This window comes from Nerophis ophidion, linkage group LG16, assembly GCF_033978795.1.
Source record: "Nerophis ophidion isolate RoL-2023_Sa linkage group LG16, RoL_Noph_v1.0, whole genome shotgun sequence".
NCBI classification, from domain to species: domain Eukaryota; kingdom Metazoa; phylum Chordata; class Actinopteri; order Syngnathiformes; family Syngnathidae; genus Nerophis; species Nerophis ophidion.
In genome coordinates, this window is record NC_084626.1 from 17,880,111 (window position 1) to 17,903,658 (window position 23,548).

Below are 23,548 nucleotides of genomic sequence, written 5' to 3' on the forward strand. Positions count from 1 at the left end.
GGGAAAGGGCATGTTCACCACTGTGTTACATCACCTTTTCTTTTAACAACACTCAATAAACGTTTGGGAACTGAGGAAACTAATTGTTGAAGCTTTGAAAGTGGAATTATTTCCCATTCTTGTTTTATGTTGAGCTTCCGTCGTTCAACAGTCCGGGGTCTCCGCTGTCATGTTTTACGCTTCATAATGCGCCACACATTTTCAATAGGAGACAGGTCTGGACTGCAGGCAGTCCAGGAAAGTACCCGCACTCTTCTTTTACGAAGCCACGCTGTTGTAACACGTGCTGAATGTGGCTTGTCATTGTCTTGCTGAAATAAGCAAGGGCGTCCATGAAAAAGACGGCGCTTAGATGGCAGCATATGTTGTTCCAAAACCTGTATGTACCTTTCACCATTAATGGTGCCTTCACAGATGTGTAAGTTACCCATACCTTGGGCACTAATGCACCCCCATACCATCACAGATGCTGGCTTTTTGAATTTTGCATCGATAACAGTCTGGATGGTTCGCTTCTCCTTTGGTCCTGATGCCACAATGTCGAATATTTCCAAAAACAATTTGAAATGTGGACTCGTCAGACCACAGAACACTTTTCCACTTTGCATCAGTCCATCTTAGATGATCTCGGGCCCAGAGAAGCCGGCGGCGTTTCTGGATGTTGTTGATGAATGGCTTTCGCTTTGCATAGTAGAGCTTTAACTTGCACTTACAGATGTAGCGACAAACTGTATTTAGTGACAGTGGTTTTTATGAAGTGTTCCTGAGCCCATTCGGTGATATCCTTTAGAGATTGATGTCTGTTTTTGATACAGTGCTGTCTGAGGGATCGAAGGTCAGTCATTCAATGTTGGTTTCCAGCCATGCCGCTTACGTGGAGTGATTTCTCCAGATTCTCTGAAACTTTTGATGATATTATGGACCGTAGATGTTGAAATCCTTAAATTTCTTGCAATTGCACTTTGAGAAACGTTGTTCTTAAACTGTTTGACGATTTGCTCAAGCAGTTGTGGACAAAGGGGTGTACCTCGCCCCATCCTTTCTTGTGAAAGACTGAGCATTTTTTGGGAAGCTGTTTTTATACCCAGCCTGCACACCTGTGGGATGTTCCAAATAAGTGTTTGATGAGCATTCCTCAACCTTCTCAGTATTTATTGCCACCTTTCCCAAGTTCTTTGTCACGTGTTGCTGGCATCAAATTCTAAAGTTGTTGATTATTCGCTCAAAAAAATGTTTCAGTTTGAACATCAAATATTTTGTCTTTGTAGCATCCATCCATCCATTTTCTACCGCTTATTCCCTTTTGGAGTTGTGGGGGGCGCTGGTGCCTATCTCAGCTACAATCGGGCGGAAGGCGGGGTACACCCTGGACAAGTCGCCACCTCATTGCGAGGCCAACACAGATAGACAGACAACACTCACACTCACATTCACACAGTAGGGCAAATTTAGTGTTGCCAATCAACCTATTCCCAGGTGCATGTTTTTGGAAGTGGGAGGAAGCCGGAGTACCCGGAGGGAACCCACGCATTCACGAGGAGGACATGCAAACTCCACACAGAAAGATCCCGAGCCTGGATTTGAACATATTCAACTGAATATGGGTTAAATGATTTGCAAATCATTGTATTCCGTTTATATTTATATATAACACAATTTCCCAACTCATATGAAAACGGGGTTCGTAAAAAAGTGCCTTTTATGGATGTTATTTTGTGCCCTCTGAACCAATAAGGGTCTCCCTTACATTTGCATCCAAAATGTCTTGATGAAGAATGAAGATTCAGAGACAGCGCCAGTCCAACCCCTCATTCAATCATTGATGTGTACATATATTTTTGTCTTTAAAGGCACACTCCCTCAAAGAAGTGTTTAACTGTTAAGAACTTTCGTCAACAACTTACAGAGTCTTGGCTGCATGAGCGCAGCGTTACTTTATCCGCATTGATTGAGGCTCATAAATAGCGGGAGACGGAGTGCATGCTGGGAAAAAGGGGTTGGGGGTGTTCCTCTGGGACACACTGAGGGCATCAGATCACTGCAAGTGAAAGGATGAAACCTAAGCAAGGGTATTTTTGGATAGTCCCATTACACACCCTTTCACAAGGTTTATTTCCTGCCCATTACGCTTTGAAAGGAGAGGAATAGAAAAAAACGTAGTTGTCAAAAAGTGCACCCATTTGTCTGAAGGAGTGAGCAAAAAAGCACCTACTTTCGCCCTCCAAGTCGTTTTGTTTTGCTCGCCAAAACATGGCTACCCAAGTGATTACATACACAGGTAATCATACTGACCTCTTTCGAATCCCCACAATCATTGATGGACAATCATGTCCGCAAGGCTAAGTAGTTGTCATCTATCATATTTGATGATCTCCGCCACCTACAAGTTGCCCGATAGGGCTAAACTCCTCACTGCTGTATGCTCAAAATGGCTGCTTGGCCCGCAGCCCAAAGGCACATTTCCGCTTTAGCCCTTGGAGGCAAAAACAGAACATAATAACAAATAACAGTACCCTCATATTGGCTGTGACCAGGAGACGGTGGGTGTATAAAATGACCAATCTGGGGGTCCACAAAATTTAGATTAACATTCGAATCGTGATTCTTATTTAACTCTAAATCCATTCATAATTATATACATATATATACATGTATGTATGTACAGTGGGGCAAAAAAGTATTTAGTCAGCCACCGATTGTGCAAGTTCTCCCCCTTGACAAGACAAGATATTTGATGTTCAAACTCATAATCTCATAAAATTTCATGGCTGCAATACGTGCCAAAGTAGTTGGGAAAAGGCATGTTCACCATTGTGTTACATCACATTTTCTTTTAACAACACTGAATAAAGGTTTGGGAACTGAGGAAACTATTTGTTGAAGCTTTGAAAGTGGAATTCTTTACCATTCTTGCTTGATGTACAGCTTAAGTTGTTCATCAGTCCGGGGTCTTGTTGTTGTATGTTACACTTCATAATGCGCCACACATTTTCGATGGGAGACATGTCTGGACTGCAGGCGGGCCAGAAAAGTACCCGCACTCTTTTACTACGAATCCACGCTGTTGTAACACGTGGCTTGGCATTGTTCTGCTGAAATAAGCAGGGGCGTCCATGTTAACGTTGCTTGGATGGCAACATTTGTTGCTCCAAAACCTGTATGGACCTTTTAGCATTAATGGTGAATTCACAGATGTGTAAGTTACCCATGCCTTGTGCACTAATACACCCCCATACCATCACAGATGCTGGCTTTTGAACTTTGCACCTATAACAATCCGTATGGTTATTTTCCTCTTTGTTCCAGAGGACACCACGTCCACAGTTTCCAAATAAAATTTGAAATGTGGACTCGTCAGACCACAGAACACTTTTCCACTTTGCATCAGTCCATCTTAGGTGAGCTCAGGCCCAGCGAAGCCGGCGGCATTCCTTTTTGTTGTTGATAAAGGGCTTTCGCTTAGCATACTAGAGTTTTAACTTGCACTTACAGATGTAGCGACCAACTGTAGTTACTGACAGTGGTTTTATGAAGTGTTCCTGAGCACATGCGGTGATATCTTTTACACACTGATGTCTGTTATTGGTGCAGTACCGCCTGAGGGGTCAAAGGTCCGTACTATCATCGCATACGTGCAGTGATTTCTCCAGACTCTCTGAACCTTTTGATGATTTTACAGGCTGTAAAATCCCCAAATTCCTTGCAAATGGCTCGTTGAGAAATGTTCTAAATCTGTTCGACAATTTTTTTACAAATTGGTGACCCTCGCCCCATCTTCGTTCGTGAATTACTTAACATTTTATGGAAGCTGTTTTTATACCCAATCATGGCACCCACCTGTTCCCAATTAGCCTGCTCACCTGTGGGATGTTCCAAATAAGTGTTTGATGAGCATTCTTCAACTTTATCAGTATTCCACACCTAGTGTTTGTGTGACAATCATTGGTACATTAACTTTAAATTTTATTTATTACCACATTTCGCAACTTCTTTGTCACGTGTTGCTGGCATTAAATTCTAAAGTTAATGATTATTTGCAAAAAAAAAAGTTTATCAGTTTGAACATCAAATATGTTGTCTTTGTAGCATATTCAACTGAATATGGGTTGAAAATGATTTGCAAATCATTGTATTACGTTTATATTTACATCTAACACAAGTTCCCAACTCATATGCAAACAGGGTTTGTAGTTATCTGTGGTAGGCCACAGCTCACTCGTCACCATAAACATCTATGAATGCATCTGTGTCTTGGCCTTGGTGAGTCTCCACACTCCACAGTACCACTGTAGTGGTTTGCGATCTACCCTGGGAGGCGCCACAGGTGTCATCAAGCTGTGGTTTGTCTCCGCAGGTCAACTCATGGTCTGTGGAGGAGCTACGTCTGCGTCTGGCCTCCCTGGACCCGCAGATGGAGCAAGAGATCGAGGAGATCCGGCAGCGGTACCAGTCCAAGAGGCAACCCATCCTGGACGCCATCGAGGCCAAGAAGAGGCGGCAGCAGAACTTCTGAAGGTCCTTAGAGAGGCGTCACTCTGACACGTTATTGACATCTCTTTGGACAGCAAGACTTTTTGTCACAGGATGCTGAACACAATAGGTACTTAGGGGGCGCAATGTTGGCTCCACCTCATCATGCAAAAGAATGTAGCACCAGCTGTTATTGCTTTGAATTTTGATGATGACCACCATCTTGTGTGAGCTTTCATCAGAGTTTTGGACCATCGGGTGGTCAATCCTCAGGGTGTCTGTATATATCGTTCTTCTCTAAGTTATGAAACCTGGACCATGTTTGTGTGCTACTGCTTTACTTAGAAACAGTAGCAATGTCCACAAAAGGGAAATATTCAGATTCTGATACTGTTAGTTAAATATAACAAAGCTCCTCACAAAAATGAAATACTTCCGTCAGTGCACTGCAATATGTTTACTGTGTACAATGTGTACTTAGTTTCTGAGTGTGCCTATTAGGACAGTGTAGTGCTGTCCTAAATCCTCTACTGTTGTTGCAGTTTGCGTTGTTTTCGCTGCAAATGAGGCGGAGATTGCGCTGTTTCTTTTTGTTTGATACCACCTATGTAGCCAAAATGCAAATTGGCGGCAATCCATCACTGCGCACTCAACATTTAGACTATTCACTGACTTCCGTGTGAACACACTCATGCACTCAAAAGACCAAGTGCAAGTATGGAAGTGCACCTAATTTGAGTGTATTAGCGAGTTCACGCCAAGAAGTTTGTCACAATGTTGTGCGTTTAAAACAGCCAATGATGCTGAGTGCGCGGTAGTGGAAAGTCACCCTCAATAGTCGCCATCTTGGCTAGGTAGCGTAGTAAGTGTGCACACAGGAACCAAGTAGTGTACTTATTGAAGTGTGTCGATGTAAGATTCCATTTGAGCCAAAGTCCAAAACACTGGATTTAGACACAAATGTTGAGGCCACCGTGCACGAGCCGCCACAGAGCTAAGCAATATGGTGGCCTCCTTTTCGTATGCTGGTTAGCGTCCATGAGGCATGTTCTACTGTAGTCGGCCATCTTGACTGGTCTAATGTCACAAAGGGAAGCGCATCCTTAAAAATGCCTGTTGCTAGTTTGATGAAATGTTGCGCTTTGCTTCGTTTGATGAAAAGTTGCTGCCTTAAAGCTGATGTTGGATGTTATTTGTTTAAAGAATAAACACATTTTCCATGTTGTTTTTATTTTTCTTTGGTCATCATCATGCTGAGGTCACATAAAATCATCGTCCTGTCACAGCTGGCGTGACTCCACCTCGACGTAGCTGTAGTTGATGACGCCGCCGTCGCCACCATCCCTATTCTCCACATTGTCACCTTCCAACGCTGCCACCTCCCAGTCCGACTTGTCCTCGCAGCTCGCCGTCTTCCTGCGGCTGCTGCTGTTGCGCACGGAAGCTTCCAGCGCCTTCTGACGCCCGTAGAAGTGCGAGAACTTGTTGAAGATGATGGTGATGGGAAGCGCCACCACCAGGGTGCCGCCCAGAATGCAGCCGCTGGCCGCCAGCTTGCCCGCCACCGTCACGGGCACCACGTCCCCGTAGCCCACTGTGGTCATGGTGACTGTGCCCCACCACCAGCAAGACGGGATGGTGTCCATACCCACATCCTGGACGGAGACAGTTGATTATGTACAAGACCCTGATGGAACCATGACAATGATGAGAAAAGTGATGTGTCAGCAGATCACTGCACTTAAGGACACTAAAGGACGCTTGACCTCCTCGTACTCGGCGGTGTACGCCATTCCAGAGAAGACGGACACTCCCACAGCCAAGTAAAGCAGCAGAATGCCCACCTCACGGTAACTGTGCTGCAAGACAGGGGACAGCTCGTTAGCGACATCATTTCTGGACTACCTGATCATGTGATGCAAACCGTGTCATTGTGTGACCAGCGGACTGACCGGGCAAAACATGAGCATCATGACCTTTGGTAGGTGGTCAACACCGATGTAGAACAATCTTAATGCCTCCACACTTTTGTCTATGAAGAAATTCAGGGGCACAGGAAAGTACTAGGCGGCTCAGTGGCCTTGTGGTTAAGTCCTCCCTGAGATCGGTAGGTCTTGAGTTCAAACCCCGGCCTAGTCATACCAAAGACTATAAAAATGGGACCCATTACCTCCCTGCTTGGCACTCAGCATCAAGGGTTGGAATTGGGGGTTAAATCACCAAAATGATTACCGGGCGTGGCCACCGCTGCTGCTCACTGCTCTCCTCAAGGGTGATGGGTCCAGTGCAGAGGATAATTTCACCACACCGTGTGTGTGTGTGTGACTTTCATTGGTACTTTAACTTGAACTGAAGGACGCCTCTCGATATTCTCTAAAGAGCTGTATGTTCTAGAGCAGGGGTCACCAACGCAGTGCCCACAGGCACCAGGTCGCCCGTAAGGACCAGATGAGTCGCCCGCTGGCCTGTTCTAAAAATAGCCCAAATAGCAGCACTTACCTGTGAGCTGCCTCTATTTTTGTATTTTATTTATTTACCAGCAAGCTGGTCTCACTTTGCTCGACATTTTGAATTCTAAGAGAGACAAAACTCAAATAGAATTTGAAAATCCAAGAAAATATTTTAAAGACTTGGTCTTCACTTGTTTAAATAAATTAATTTTTTTACTTTGCTTCTTATAACTTTCAGAAAGACAATTTTAGAGAAAAAATACAACCTTAAAAATGATTGTAGGATTTTTAAACACATATACCTTTTTACCTTTTAAATTCCTTCCTCTTCTTTCCTGACAATTTAAATCAATGTTCAAGTATTTTTTTTTTTTTATTGTAAAGAATAAGTACATTTTAATTTAATTCTTCATTTTAGCTTCTGTTTTTTCGACGACGAATATTTGTGAAATATCTCTTCAAACTTATGATTAAAATTAAAAAAAAAAAATTGCCAAATCTAGGAAATCTGTAGAATCAAATTTAAATCTTATTTCAAAGTCTTTTGAATTTATTTTAATATTTTTGTTCTGGAAAATCTAGAAGAAATAATGATTGGTCTTTGTTATAAATATAGCTTGGTCCAATTTGTTATATATTCTAACAAAGTGCAGATTGGATTTTAACCTATTTACAACATGTCATCAAAATTCAAAAATGTATCTAAATCAGGAAAAATTACTAATGATTTTCCATGAATAATTTTTTAAATTTTTTTAAAAAGATGCAAATTAGCTAGTTTTTCTCTTCATTTTTTTTCGGTTGAATTTTGAATTTTAAAGATTAGAAATTGAAGATAAACTATGTTTCAAAATTTAATTTTCATTTTTTTCATGTGTTCTCTTTTAAAGCGTTCATTTAAGTGTTTTTTTCAACATTTATTCTCTACAAAAAACCTTTCGTGAAAGGAAAAAAAATGTACGACGGAATGACAGACAGAAATACCCATTTTATATATATATATATATATATATATATATATTAAAGGTAAATTGAGCAAATTGGCTATTTCTGCCAATTTATTTAAGTGTGTATCAAACTGGTAGCCCTTCGCATTAATCAGTACCCAAGAAGTAGCTCTTGGTTTCAAAAACGTTGGGGACCCCTCTTCTAGTCCAGACCTGGGCAATTATTTTGACTCCGGGGCCACATTTAGAGAAAAAAATGTGTCTGGGGGCCGGTACATCTATTTTTTAGGGACACTAGTACAAAACCTCACAATAATGTCTGATTGCTAGAAACATTATAACAGACCGCCTTCAAAAACGTAATGGAATTTTATTTTTTTTCTATGAAGGATAAAACACTAAATATTCACAAAATATGAATATCACATTTTTTGATCGACATGTTTTACAATCAAGTGAAACGCAACAAAAATGCAACCAACGGTGAAATATGAACGTGAATGGTACAAAATAAACACACCTACAATCTGATGTATTTGATATATTGCTAAGCTTTAGAACTTTGTTGTAAAAATCTCCTTATGCGTCTGTGGAAACGCTTCCCGCCCACACTGCTTGGTACCTCGTCTCAGCCTCTGTGACTTACATTACCATAGTAACTAATCAGATGACCATAGCAACTAATTACATTACCATAGTAACTACTATATCCAAAAGTGCAGATTCCAACCATTGTATAGTTCAAGACTTACAGTCGTTAGAAAACATCACTTCACATCATAATGGCAGCTACGCTTTCCATCTTAAAGATCTAAAATAAATATTTGGGAATGTCCGGCGGGCCAGATTGAAAAGCGTAACGGGCCGCATGTGGCCCCCGGGCCTTAATTTGTCCAGACCTTTTCTAGTCCAACAATCAAAGACGTGGTCGCTGTCAGGACTTTGCTAAGCGGGCAGCCGACTCACCCGCAGTGTGGCCCCCAGCGAACGAAGCCCAGTGGAATGTCGCGCCAACTTCAGCACCCTGAAGATCCTCATCAGCCTGAGGACCTGGAGGACAAAATGTATTTGAGGTCTCGCGCTCCCTGGCGGAGTTCTCTAGGCAAGGCCAGACCTGGATGACACGTCCCAGGTCTCCCAGCTCGGACTGGGCGTCCAGCACGACGTCGCAGACCAGCGTGACGTAGACGGGGAAGATGGACGACAAGTCGATGATGTTCAGAGGATGTTGGAAGAACCTCTTCCTGTTTGGTGCCAGCAGAAGGCGCATCACCACCTGTGTGACGTCACAGTTGAGATTGCCATGTGCACAAACACACCCTCTAGTGGTGTGTCGTCAGGGCCAGCAAGGCCTTCTCTGCTGGCCTAACATAACTGGAAATCATGATCATAATTAAAGATAAAAGTAATTTTTTATTTACTTTCCTTAAATATCTATAAGTATCCATATTCTCTTCGTGTCAAATTATGCTCCTTCCAGTGCTAATGTTTTTAGGTTAGAATTTGTATCCAATCAGAATACAGCGAGCTTATGTTGCCATGCTGTACCAATTTTGCCCGGAGCCTTCAGAATCAACAATGCGGGCGACAGTGCACGGGCACATAGAGTTGATAGACAATTGCGACAGCCAATCAGATCACGAGTTGTTGTCAACAAGGCCTTCTAAATGGCCTCACGCTGTGATTGGATACTCACTTGTGAGTCCCAAGTGAGTATCCAATCACAAGTTGCAAAAACAGGAAGTTGCACTGGAACCATACAAGCCACATAAAACTCACCCGTACAATAACCATGAAGATTAAGTGTTTGTCTTACTATTACTAATCCACTTTGGACAGATGAAGCCAAGCAATGCAGGTTTAGCGAGCGGTGCTCGCTCCCGCAAAGGAAATCCATTCTTGGCAGATAGTCACATTTTGGCACAACACCGGCCGCGAAATGGTTTGCTCGACAGTTTCACATGAATCAAACGACTATGACGGTACCTTTGGCTTATACAGTGGGGCAAAAAAGTATTTAGTCAGCCACCGATTGTGCAAGTTCTCACACTTAAAATGATGACAGAGGTCTGTAATTTTCATCATAGGTACACTTCAACTGTGAGAGACAGAATGTGAAAAAAAATCCAGGAATTCACATTGTAGGAATTTTAAAGAATTTATTTGTAAATTATGGTGGAAAATAAGTATTTGGTCAACCATTCAAAGCTCTCACTGATGGAAGGAGGTTTTGGCTCGAAATCTCAGGATACATGGCCCCATTCATTCTTTCCTTAACACGGATCAATCGTCCTGTCCCTTTTGCAGAAAAACAGCCCCAAAGCGCGATGTTTCCACCCCCATGCTTCACAGTAGGTATGGTGTTCTTGGGATGCAACTCAGTAGTCTTCTTCCTCCAAACACGACGAGTTGAGTTTATACCAAAAAGTTCTATTTTGGTTTCATCTGACCACATGACATTCTCCCAATCCTCTGCTGTATCATCCATGTATCCATTTTGGTATAAACTCAACTCGTCGTGTTTGGATGAAGAAGAATACTGAGTTGCATCCCAAGAACACCATACCTACTGTGAAGCATGGGGGTGGAAACATCATGCTTTGGGGTTGTTTTTCTGCTAAGGGGACAGGACGATTGATCCGTGTTAAGGAAAGAATGAATGGGGCCATGTATCGTGAGATTTTGAGCCAAAACCTCCTTCCATCAGTGAGAGCTTTGAATGGTTGACCAAATACTTATTTTCCACCATAATTTACAAATAAATTCTTTAAAATTCCTACAATGTGAATTCCTGGATTTTTTTTTCACATTCTGTCTCTCACAGTTGAAGTGTATCTATGATGACAATTACAGACCTCTGTCATCATTTTAAGTGGGAGAACTTGCGCAATCGTTGGCTGACAAAATACTTTTTTGCCCCACTGTACGGCGTTGAATGGGTGCTACAAATTGAGAGTTTAAATATTTTATTTCTTTATTTTTTTCTCAGTGGCCTCGTGGTTAGAGTGTCCGCCCTGAAACCTGTAGGTCGTGAGTTCAAACCCCGGCCAAGTCATACCACACTGCAAAAAGTCAAGTGATCAAAAACAAGAAAAAAAAATACAAAAATGAGGGCTATTTTATTTGAACTAAGTAAAATTATCTGCCAATAGATCAAGAAAATTTGGCTTGTCAAGACTTTCCAAAACAAGTAAAATTAGCTAACCTCAATTAACCCAAAATACCTTAAAATAAGTATATTCCCTTTAATAACAACTGTACTACTATATGAGTACGTATTTTCTATTGTTTCATTGAAAATAAAACAGCAAAGTTCAATTCGCTATCATCTGTTTTATTATGAGACACAATTGTGTCAAAGTCATGAATTTTTTTTTACATGCTTGAAATAAAAAAAATATTTCTTTAAAAAAGTAGTTTTATACTTGTGAGTGTTGATGACACAGCTTTGCAACAGTTGATATTCTAGTTTCAAGCATGTTTTACTCAATATAGGTCATAAAATCTCAGCGACAAGCTGTAATATCTTACTGAGATAATTTAGGACCAAAACCCTTAAAACAAGTAAAACACTCTAACATAAAATCTGCTTAGTGAGAAGAATTATTGTATCAGACAGAAAATAAGCCAATATCACCCTTATTTGAGATATTTTATCTTACTTAGATTTCAGTTTTTGCAATGCAAAGACTATACAATTAGGACCCATCACCTCCCTGCTTAGCACTCAGCATCAGGGGTTGGAATTGGGGGTTAAATCACCAAAAAGTATTCCCGGGCGTGACCACCACTGCTGCTCACTGCTTCCCTCACCTCCCAGGGGGTGGAACAAGCGGATGGGTCAAATGCAGAGGACACATTTTACCACACCTAGTGTGTGTGTGACTATCAGTGGTATTTTAACATTAATATTTAATTTGTTTTGTATAATTCTTTTAATTTTGACAGTACCACATACAGTGGGGCAAAAAAGTATTTAGTCAGCCACCGATTGTGCAAGTTCTCCCACTTAAAATGATGACAGAGGTCTGTACTTTTCATCATAGGTACACTTCAACTGTGAGAGACAGAATGTGAAAAAATAGTAGGAATTCACATTGTAGGAATTTTAAAGAATTTATTTGTAAAATTTGGTGGAAAATAAGTATTTGGTCAGCCATTCAAAGCTCTCACTGATGGAAGGAGGTTTTGGCTCAAAATCTCACGATACATGGCCCCATTCATTCTTTCCTTAACAAGGATCAATCGTCCTGTCCCCTTAGCAAAAAAACAGCCCCAAAGCATGATTTTTCGACCCCCATAATTCACAGTTGTTATGGTGTTCTTGGGATGCAACTCAGTATTCTTCTTCTTCCAAACACGAGGAGTTGAGTTTATACCAAAATGGATACATGGATGATACAGCAGAGGATTGGGAGAATGTCATGTGGTCAGATGAAGAAACCAAAATAGAACTTTTTGGTATAAACTCAACTCGTCGTGTTTGGAGGGAGAAGAATACTGAGTTGCATCCCAAGAACACCACACCTAATGTGAAGCATGAGGGTGGAAACATCATGCTTTGGGGCTGTTTTTCTGCTAAGGGGACAGGACGATTGATCCGTGTTAAGGAAAGAATGAATGGGGCCATGTATCATGAGATTTTGAGCCAAAACCTCCTTCCACCATAATTTACAAATAAATTCTTTAAAATTCCTACAATGTGAATTCCTGGATTTTTTTTCACATTCTGTCTCTCACAGTTGAAGTGTACCTATGATGAAAATTACAGTCCTCTGTCATATATTTGAGTGGGAGAACTTGCACAATCGGTGGCTGACTAAGATATGTTTTAATTGCTGAAGCGGGTGTATTGAATGTTCAATGCGCCAAAAAATAGATCATTTTGTAGACTGTTGAGAGGGTTCAATGCCCAGTAGCCTGCATGTGCGTTTCTGTATAGTATCTCCAGCCATGTCCATGTGGTGATATGAATTACGGTATTTTGAGAGGCGCAGTTGGACTAAATAGGACATCACTGAAGGCCTAGGTAAGAAACGCTCGGCCCGCCACTGACGCGCACACGGTAGTCACCTCCATGGTGAACCAGGACGTGCACAACAGCTCCAGCGCGTGCATCGTGGGATCGTCCGTCAGCTTCCCTTCAGAGTCAAACGTCTGCAACACAAAGATAGTCGGAGATTGAGAAGCACCACTCTGATGCAAATATCTCCACCTGTTGGACTACTAGAAACTTCCTGTTTGAAGTGTAAAATGACAACAAAAGACACAACCACCAGTTTGTGTCAAACCTGATATTCTGGAATGCTGTTGATGCACATGATGGTGATGGACGTTAGCACCACGCTGATGGAGAGCAAACTGAAGAGCTTGCTCGGAACCGAGTATCCTGGGTTTTCCAGCGTGAGCCACAAGCACCTGCGCACGTTCCCGCATCGCACCTTCTGGAAGTGCTGCATGTCCCTGAGAGACAAGACGCAGGCGTCAACCACCAGGCCGCTGCGCCCGCCTCCTCCCCACCGCACTTTTTTAGGTCGGAAATCTCATCCGGCAAGGTGTCAATGCTGCTGACGTCGCTGTCGTCGTCCCAGCTGCGATGGCGGCTGCTCTCCAGCTTGCGGTCGTGGAAACGGAAGCTGCAACAGCTGTCCAGGAAGAACTCGCTGATTCCCCAGTACTCCATCTCCTGACTGAACACGACATATGTCATGTTGACCTGCCATTTGTCGTGAAACCATGGCAACAGTTTGCATCACCTGAAGGAGAAGACGCACAAATCCTCCATGATGTGAAGTTTTCCCGTCTGGTAGAAGTGGAGCACGTATGGGAACAAACCGGGATTCCTGTCAAAGTAAAATTCCTTCTGCTGCCCATCGTAGTCGTCACACACCTGCAGGGGGAGCAAGAGGTCACACGCGTGCCGCCTCCCCACTACGGTTGCCAACTCCCTGAAAAAATAAGGGACACCTTGCAGGGCATCCATCCATCTATTTTCTACCGATTATTCCCTTCGGGGCTGCGGGGGGCGCTGGCGCCTATCTCAGCTACAATCAGGCAGAAGGCAGTGTACACCCTGGACAAGTCGCCACCTCATCGCAGGGCCAGCCAACATAGACAGGTAGACAACATTCACACTCACATTCACACACTAGAGCCGATTTAATGTTGCCAATCAACCTACAGCGGTGCAAAAAAGTATTTAGTGAGCCACCAATTGTGCAAGGTCTCCCACTTAAAATGATGATAGAGGTCTGTAATTTTCATCATAGCTATAAATAAATAAATAAATGGGTTGTACTTGTATAGCGCTTTTCTACCTTCAAGGTACTCAAAGCGCTTTGACACTACTTCCACATTTACCCATTCACACACTGATGGAGGGAGCTGCCATGCAAGGCGCCAACCAGCACCCATCAGGAGCAAGGGTGAAGTGTCTTGCTCAGGACACAACGGACGTGACGAGGTTGGTATTAGGTGGGATTTGAACCAGTGACCCTTGGGTTGCGCACGGCCACTCTCCCACTGCGCCACGCCGTGGGAGAGTGTAGCCGAAGCTACACTTCAACTGTGAGAGACAGAATGTGAAAAAAACAAAAAACAGGAATTCACTTTGTAGGAATTTTAAAGAATTTATTTTTAAATTATGGTGGAAAATAAGTATTTGGTCAACCATTCAAAACTCTCACTGATGGAAGGAGGTTTTGGCTCAAAATCTCACGATACATGGCCCCATTCATTCTTTCCTTAACACGGATCAGTCGTCCTGTCCCCTTAGCAGAAAAACAGCCCCAAAACATGATGTTTCCACCCCCATGCTTCACAGTAGGTGTGGTGTTCTTGGGATGCAACTCATTATTTTTCTTCCTCCAAACACGAGGAGTTGAGTTTATACCAAAATGGATACATGGATGATACAGCAGAGGATTGGGAGAATGTCATGTGGTCAGATGAAACCAAAATAGAACTTTTTGGTATAAACTCAACTCGTTGAGAAACTTACATTTTTTAATATAAAACTTAGCCAATTGTATAATGAAGTTGCAAAGGTAAAATTAATTTTAAATTTTTTATTCAATACAGTGTAAAACCAAATATATATATTATTTAATATATATTATTGTTTTAGTTGCTTAAGAAATATTCCTGGTTCTGAATTTGTTCATTGCTATTTTTATGTTTAGGTTGAGGTGGGCGCTGTTAGCGGGAGGGGGGTGGGGTGTATATTGTAGCGTCCCGGAAGAGTTAGTCCTGCAAGGAGTTCTGGGTATTTGTTCTGTTGTGTTACGATGCGGATGTTCTCCTGAAACGTGTTTATTATTCTTGTTTGGTGTGGGTTCACAGTGTGGCACATATTTGTAAAACTGTTAAAGTTGTTTATACGACCAACTTGGCGGTTGACCAAGTATGCGTTACATTCACTTGTGTGTGTGAAAAGCCGTAGGTATTATGTGATTGGGCCGGCACGCAGAGGCAGTGTCTTTAAGGTTTATTGGCGCTCTGTATTTCTCCCTACGTCCTTGTACCACTGCGTACAGCGGCGTTTTAAAAAGTCTTAAATTTTACTCTTTGAAACCGATACGGAAAATTTCCGATATTACATTTTAAAGCATTTATCTGTCGATAATATTGGTAGCCCCGCACATCTCTCATCAAAATAGTTATATATAATAATAAATTATATATCGAACAGGCCTACTTTGATGGCAAGTCAAGGCCAAAACTACAATTACCGTCACATTTCGTTCAGCATAACACCATGTTGCATCCAACCTGACGCACTACATTCTCTTCCATGTACGCACATCACCATCTTTCAGTGCAGAGTGCGTTTCTATGATCCAACCCACGTTACGCATAAATCATACAGCCTACGACCATGTCAATACACAGAGTAGAAAATCATTACATGTAATGCATTATATTGTGCCAGCAAATACCACCCCAGATGTGTTTGATGCATATACAGTACCGGAAACCGCAATTTGCTGTGCTAATGTTGGAACGCATTTCCTCAGCTTATCGGCATATTGACAACGAAATAGGCACTGACACTACCCATATCCTCATAGGTTTTATTTGTCGAAAATATACTTTCTCCTGTCTGTTGGATGACACATCGACATACAGGCTTAAGTGCATATATTTCCCTCGTTAGCCTGTACTGTATGTCGATGTGTCATTGACTGGGCTAGCATGCTGAGCATTACACTACTGTGGCAGTCGGCAACCCGCAGCTCTCGAGCCACATGCTGCTCTTTAGTGCCGCCCAAGTGGCTCCCTGGAGCATTTTTTAAAAAGGATTGAAGATAGAAAAAGATTGGGGAAAAAATGTAAAATCTTCCACTCCTTCGTCTCAATTTGTCCAACAAATGTTTTATACTGTGCGTGAATGCACAAAGGTGAGCTTTGTTGATGTTTTTGACTTGTTGGAGTGCTCATCAGGCATATTTGGTCAGTGCATGACTGCAAAATAATCAATGTTAACATGCTATTTAGGCTAGCTGCATGTACATATTGCATCATTATGCCTCATTTGTAGGTATATTGGGGCTCATTTAATATCCTTTTACTTTTGTCGTCTTTGTATATAATTTAGTTTTGCGTGTCTCATGACACATTATCTGTATGTAATTTGGCTGCATATCAGATAGTTGTTTGTGCAATGTTCTTCCAGACCACAGCAAATATTACCTAGCTTGCCAAAGATTGTACTAGGTCTATTGAAAGAAGACAGCCTGCCGTTTCCTTTAACTTGGACACACACATCTATACCTTTGACCATTAAAAGCCAGTAATTTCCATGAGTTACTGTGTCTCACCTTCTGAAGAGCCTCTGATTTACTAAGGGTTTCTAATGTTGTAAAAATGTGTAGAGTAAACATTACATTTCAACATTTCTGTCAACAAAGATTTGCTTCGGCCTGCGACACATAGTCATTCTGATAGTAGGCTGTTATAGCTAATATAAACATCATGTATTGCCTTCATTATAACACCTACATAAGGCTTTGAATTTTTGCATTAGTGCATTTGCATTTTTGCATTTAATTTTTCTGCATTAATGTGATGGTGCTTCATTCCTAGGCAATGATCCCTCTAATTTGTCATGTGTGTGAGCATATGCAAAAACTCCTTGATCTTTCAGTGGAGCACATGTGAGCAACATCAGTTGTGCAGACTGTGGCCACACCAGCAGCACACCTGTCCCAAACGTGACTAAATAACAAATTAAATGTTTTATTATTACAAACCCCGTGTCCATTACAATTGGGAAATTGTGTTAGATGTAAATATAAACAGAATACAATGATTTGCAAATCATTTTCAACCCATATTCAGTTGAATATGCTACAAAGACAACATATTTGATTTTTAAACTGATAAACATTTTTTTTTTTGCAAATAATCATTAACTTTTGAATTTGATGCCAGCAACACATGACAAAGAAGTTGGGAAAGGTGGCAATAAATAATCTGCGCTGTTGGCCACTTACAAATGGAATACGAGATAAATTGCATTCTTTGACAGCTCAATACAGAACGCATACTTTGGTTTCTATTCACGCGACAATTCCGTTTTACAGTTTCTTCGGTCGGCAACCGTACTTCCCACTAACCTGCAGGATGTCCTCTTCCGAGTCACATTCTAGAAGTTTTCCTAGTCTGGTGTCCGGAAAGTTCTTCAGAGCGCTGCAGCAGACGTTACGCCTCAGCCCGCCCACGTTCACGTGCACGACAACCTCGTCCGAGTCCCGCTGGGCCCGGAAGGACCTACGCTCTGTCACCATGCTTCACTGGCAAACACAAAGAAGTTGACTTGTTTCCACTTCTCTGACAGGAAGTAGCACACAGCAAAGCAAACAACAACATAAATACCAAACGCAATACAGATTTCCAAACAAGAGGTAGCGTAAGAAATGCTTCCTTCCAAACAGTAAGTAGTGGATGTAGCATTCTTTTCAAACAAGAAATTTTAGGAAGTTTTACGGACAGTTTGTACGAACAAAAAGTGCTATTCTTTCCAAAAAGGAAGTAGCAGAAGCAGTATTATTTTCAAGAAGAAGTAGCATAAGTAACTTTTTTCAAAGAGGAAGTAGATGGAGTACCATGTTTTTCCAAACAGAAAGTAACAGTATCAGAATTCTTTCTAAATAAAAAGTAGTTTTCTTTTTAAACAGGAATTTGCCATCTATCTATCCATCCATCCAACAATTTTCTACCCATTGTCCCTTTTGGGGTCGCGGGGGGTCGCTGGAGCCTTTCTCAGCTGCATTCGGGCGGTAGGCGGGGTACACCCTGGACAAGTCGTAACCTCATCGCAGGAATTTGCCATCCATCCAAACGGAAATTCACATTAGATTAGATTAGATAGTACTTTATTCATTCCGTCAGGAGAGTTCCTTCAGGAAAATTAAAATGTTCAGCACAATCCCATTCAAGATCAGACAAACATTACAGGGAGACAGAACAGGATGGCTGACGGGTCTGCCGGCTTCCAGCGCCCCTTAAAAAAAAGGTGAGATACAGGTAAACAAGTGGGGGGGAATGGGAGAAAAAAATAGAAGATTAAAATCAAATAAAAAAAATCGGTCTAAGCCTGGGCCCTGGAGAGGGGGTCCAGACTGAGGCCAAGGGGAAAAAAAAACTCATAGCCATAGTAAACATCCCTCTTACATGCCTGTAAGAGGGAAACATTAAACATCAAAGACCACAAAGTACATTAAAGACATTAAAGTAACGGAGCTGATGCAACCAGCAACTTCTACATACAGCTATGAATAAAAAGTAAAAGAAACATATACACTGTGGGGGCCTCCCACATTCCCCACTTATAGGAATTACTGTTCTTTTCAAACAGAAAGTAGGGGAATTCTCATGGCTTTCCATACAGGAAGTAGAGGTATGGGGACAGCGTGGGAGAAAGTGGCTGTGCCAACAACCTGAGGGTTCCTGGTTCAATCCCCACCTTCTACCATCCTAGTCACATCCGTTGTGTCCTTGAGTAAGACACTTCACCCTTGCTCCTGATGGGACCTGGTTAGCACCTTGCATGGCAGCTCCCGCCATCAGTGTGTGAATGTGTGTGTGAATGGGTGAATGTGGAAATAGTGTCAAAGCGCTTTGAGGTCCTTAAAAAGGTAGAAAAGAGCTATACAAGTATAACTCATTTAACGCATTAGCAATCCATCCATCCATCCATCTTCTTCCGCTTATCCGAGGTCGGGTCGCGGGGGCAGCAGCCTAAGCAGGGAAACACAGACTTCCCTCTCCCCAGCCACTTCGTCTAGCTCTTCCCGGGGGATCCCGAGGCGTTCCCAGGCCAGCCGGGAGACATAGTCTTCCCAACGTGTCCTGGGTCTTCCCCGAGGCCTCCTACCGGTTGGACGTGCCCTAAACACCTCCCTCGGGAGGCGTTCGGGTGGCATCCTGACCAGATGCCCGAACCACCTCATCTGGCTCCTCTCGATGTGGAGGAGCAGCGGCTTTACTTTGAGTTCCTCTCGGATGGCAGAGCTTCTCACCCTATCTCTAAGGGAGAGCCCCGCCACACGGCGGAGGAAACTCATTTCGGCCGCTTGTACCCGTGATCTTATCCTTTCGGTCATGACCCAAAGCTCATGACCTTAGGTGAGGATGGGAACGTAGATCGACCGGTAAATTGAGAGCTTTGCCTTCCGGCTCAGCTCCTTCTTCACCACAACAGATCGGTACAACGTCCGCGTTACTGAAGACGCCGCACCGATCCGCCTGTCGATCTCACGATCCACTCTTCCTCCACTCGTGAACAAGACTCCTAGGTACTTGAACTCCTCCACTTGGGGCAGGGTCTCCTCCCCAACCCGGAGATGACACTCCACCCTTTTCCGGGAGATAATTAGCATTAGCAATCGTTCCAAATAAAATTTATTTTTCTTTCCAAACGAGACGTAGCATCCCTGACAAACAGGAAGTGTTGATCCTTCTAAATAAATTAGCAGAGGCAGTATTGGCTCCAGCGACCCCGAATGGGACAAGCGGTAGAAAATTGATGGATGGACGGATCGAGTATTCTTTTCAAACATGGAGTAGTACAAGTAGCCATTTTTTAATCATATTTTTCCTAACAGGAAATAGAGGTATTGGTAATCTTTCCAAATTAAAAGTAGTTTTCATTCCAAACAGGACTTTATATTTATAACAAACAGGCAATGCTGTTCTTTGGAAACAGCAAGTAGCTGAGGTAGTTTTTTTTTCCGACAGGAAGTAGCGGATGTAGCCTTTTTTTCATTCAAGTTTATCTCAACAGGAAGTAGCGGTATAAGCAATCTTTTCAAATGAAAAGTAGTTGTCTTTCTTAACAGTGTTAGCATTCCTTACAAACAGGAAGTGTGGTTCTTTCTGAACTTGTAGCATTTTCCGAACCGTTCTTTCCAAACATGAAAGAGAGGAAGTAATGTTTTTTCCAAACAGGAATTAGCATTCTTTACAGAACAGAAGAGGCATTTTTAAACAGGCAGTATTGTAGTTTACAAACAGGAAGTAGTGTTCTATCAAACAAGATTAGGGATTCTTTACATACAGGAAGTGGCACTCTTTCCGAACAAGAAGCATTTTTCAAAAAGGAATTTGCATTTTTACAAACAGTTTGTGGCAGTCTTGTCAATATAGAGTAGCATTCTTTTTAAACCGAAAATAGTGAAATACAGTGTTATTTCCAAATTGGAATGAACATTCTTTATAAACAGGAAGTGGCATCCTTCCCAAACAAGAATTAGCATCTTCCGAACAGGAAATGGCCCTCGTTCCAAGCAAAAAGTAGTACCGTATTTCCTTGAATTGCCGCCGGGGCGCTAATTAATCTAAAACCTCTTCTCACTCCTGCGCTTACCAAAGGCATGCGGTAAAAGTAAGCATGCGCTAATTATTTTAAAACCTCTTCTCACTCCGGCACTTACCAAAGGCATGCAGTAAAAATTTGAGTGTGATGTAAGCTTGGACCTTAAATCCTACTGAATAGCTCTTAATCTTCTTCCCTTTATGCGATTTCAAATTACCGGTATTGAAATCAGCCTCTTCCATTTTGAAAATGATGACAGGGGAAGTGTCACTCGTGACGTCACAAGTTTGACCAGGCGGTAATACTAAGAATGCGCTAATTATTTTGCGAAGTCAGTTTGACCCGGCAGTAATTCAAGGCAGGCGCATACTACTGTATATGCCCTGCGGCAATTCAAGGAAATACGGTATTCTTTTTTAGGCAGGATGTAGTGTTCTCTAACCCAGCGGTCCCCAACCACCAGTCTGGGGACCGGTACCAGTCCGTGACGCATTTGCTACCGGGTCGTGGAGAAACATTGAATAATTTATAAACGACTGCAATTTCTCTGACTTAACTTTCCCCTGTCTCACAAGACATACCAATAAGCTGGTTTATAACACCCTAACCCTAACCCCAATAAAACCATACTTGCCAACCTTGAGACCTCCAAATTTGGGATATGGGGGAGGGGTTTGAGGTGGTCAGGGTTGGGGGGGGGCGGGGTTTGGTGGTAGCAGGGGTCTATATTGTAGCGTCCAGGAAGAGTTAGTGCTGCAAGGGGTTCTAGTTATTTGTTCTGTTGTGTTTGTGTTGTGTTACAGTGCGGATGTTTACCCAAAATGTGTTTGTTGTTTTTGTTTGGTGTGGGTTCACAGTGTGGTGCGTATTTGTAACTGTGATAAAGTTGTTTGTACGGCGACCCCCAGTGTTACCTGTATGGCTGTTGACCAAGTATGCCTTGCATTCAAGCCGCATATATAATGTGACTAGGCTGGCACGCTGTTTGTATGTAGGAAAAGTGAACGTGGTGACAGGTTGTAGAGGACGCCAAAGGCAGTGCCTTTAAGGCACGCCCCCAATATTGTTGTCCGGGTGGAAATCGGGAGAAATTCTGGAGAATGGTTGCCTCGGGAGAGGCACTGAAATTTGGGAGTCTGCCTGGAAAATCGGGAGTGTTGGCAAATATAATACAACTCCTCATAGGAAGTTTTGATTGATTGATTGATTGATACTTTTATTAGTAGATTGCACAGTACAGTACATATTCCGTACAATTGACCACTAAATGGTAAGACCCGAATAAGTTTTTCAACTTGTTTAAGTCGGGGTCCACGTTAATCTATTCATGGTAAAGAGTTGCCATTTGTTAGATTTTTTCTAACTTTTTGACATGATACAAAGCACATTAATGAACATACAAAAAATAAGTGTAACAGATTAGCCAAAGGCTGATTTCCATCTGCATCTCATTGCAAAGAAACACGCTCCAGGCCAGTGCCACGCCTCCATGGGGCCCAAAGAGAAAGTAGCACTCTCTAAAAACCGTCAAAAACGACTTTAACAAGACAACAAAAATGAGCGTTCTATCCAAACAAGAAGTAGTTTTTTTGTTGCAGTTTAGTGATGATGTCACATAAGTGACAGAACAGTATGTTGGAAGTGACTGAAAATGAAATGTCATCATTCTTATAATTAGAGCGTCGTATGACCTTTATAGATTCATCAGTTTATTCCACTTTTGTTCATTTTTTTTACATTCTGAGTCATTACATTCATAAAAAAAGAGCGAACATGCAAACAGACATTCCAGGCTCAATCATCATGTAGATCCTGGTGACGTCACAGCGACGTAATGCTCCAAGTTTTTCACTTTTGTTATTGCAGGTTGCGACAACATCTGACGTCATCATAAGAATGACTAAATACTTAATTTTGGCTCACCTTTTGCAAATGTCCTGCAGCATCCTGTGACGTCACAGACAGCTCATTAGGTAAGTCTTCTATGTCCATACCCTTGAAGAAAGTGTCTTTGGAGTGTTTAGGTCCGCGCCCTCGCCACGACTGTGCACGGCGTCCGTGTTCGGCCTGGCTGATCATCTTCGGCTGCATTCGTCACTCTCCGGAAACGAGCCGAGTCCCCACGTGACCAAGCGACATTAAATGGGTTGTACTTGTATAGCGCTTTTCTACCTTCAAGGTACTCAAAGCGCAATTTGAGTACATTCAATTTAAAATAAGTTAACATTCTGATCTCATAATACTACACATCCGGGCACGTTTTATTATTGAAATATAATATTATAATTTTTTAGTTGGTTATTGGTGTTATTAATATTACATTTAACACATTAATTAAACAAATATTCGCTGAAATAAAAATAATTTAATGACGTCAAATAATCATGACAACGTGAGGGTATAAAACAATGCTGCGTTGTCATTATTATCATTGTGCGTACGTCGCCATCTACTGGTCAATGTTCGCTCCTGCAAAAACAGTGTGGACGTTGTTTGAACTTTGACTTGTTGTATGGAACCCCTCAACCATACAAAAATAGTTTTATTTTTTGTTTTTATTTGATTTTTGAAATTATAACAAAAGACCTAATTAGCATGACAATATATTTACATAAAACCGTTTTGTACATATAATTAACATGAAATATTATCTAATTAAAATGTCAAAATATTTATAATAAAACGACAAATTAACATGAGTAAGACATATCGTAACACCAAATCATATTAATTTGATGTTTGTTAGAAATACTTGATCATGTTGATTTGATGTGTAAAATATGTTTTATATATATATATATATATATATATATAAATATATATATATATATATATATATATATATATATATATATATATATAAA

The 23,548-nt window shown here is 41.8% G+C and overlaps 2 protein-coding genes across 2 annotated transcripts in view; one reads left to right on the plus strand and one right to left on the minus strand.

The window, feature by feature from the left end:
- LOC133535035 (serine/threonine-protein kinase 4-like) overlaps positions 1-5,694 on the plus strand; it is a 37,377-nt gene extending 31,683 nt beyond the window's left edge. The window contains exon 11 of the mRNA XM_061874440.1: positions 4,355-5,694. Within this exon, the coding sequence (XP_061730424.1) occupies positions 4,355-4,513 (159 nt within the window). The 3' untranslated portion in view covers positions 4,514-5,694. The remainder of the gene's footprint in view (positions 1-4,354) is intronic.
- LOC133535036 (potassium voltage-gated channel subfamily S member 1-like) lies at positions 5,684-22,782 on the minus strand. Its single transcript, XM_061874441.1, has 10 exons — positions 22,608-22,782; positions 17,485-17,661; positions 13,624-13,757; positions 13,393-13,557; positions 13,159-13,330; positions 12,941-13,024; positions 8,982-9,143; positions 8,834-8,917; positions 6,237-6,329; positions 5,684-6,125 (listed from the first exon to the last, which is right to left on the minus strand). Exons 2-10 carry the CDS (start codon positions 17,653-17,655, stop codon positions 5,751-5,753), a joined length of 1,440 nt encoding a protein of 479 aa, XP_061730425.1. The 5' UTR covers positions 17,656-17,661; positions 22,608-22,782; the 3' UTR covers positions 5,684-5,750.
- Between the last annotated feature and the right edge of the window lie 766 nt (positions 22,783-23,548).

Excerpts from the sequence above, each read along its gene's own strand:
- LOC133535036 (XM_061874441.1), bottom strand. The coding sequence starts at position 17,655 with ATGGTGACAGAGCGTAGGTCCTTCCGGGCCCAGCGGGACTCGGACGAG. Across the intron at positions 13,025-13,158 it reads ACAGCATTCCAGAATATCAG|ACGTTTGACTCTGAAGGGAA; the intron begins GTTTGACACAAA and ends TTTGTGTTGCAG. Across the intron at positions 6,126-6,236 it reads ACACCGCCGAGTACGAGGAG|GATGTGGGTATGGACACCAT; the intron begins GTCAAGCGTCCT and ends GTCTCCGTCCAG.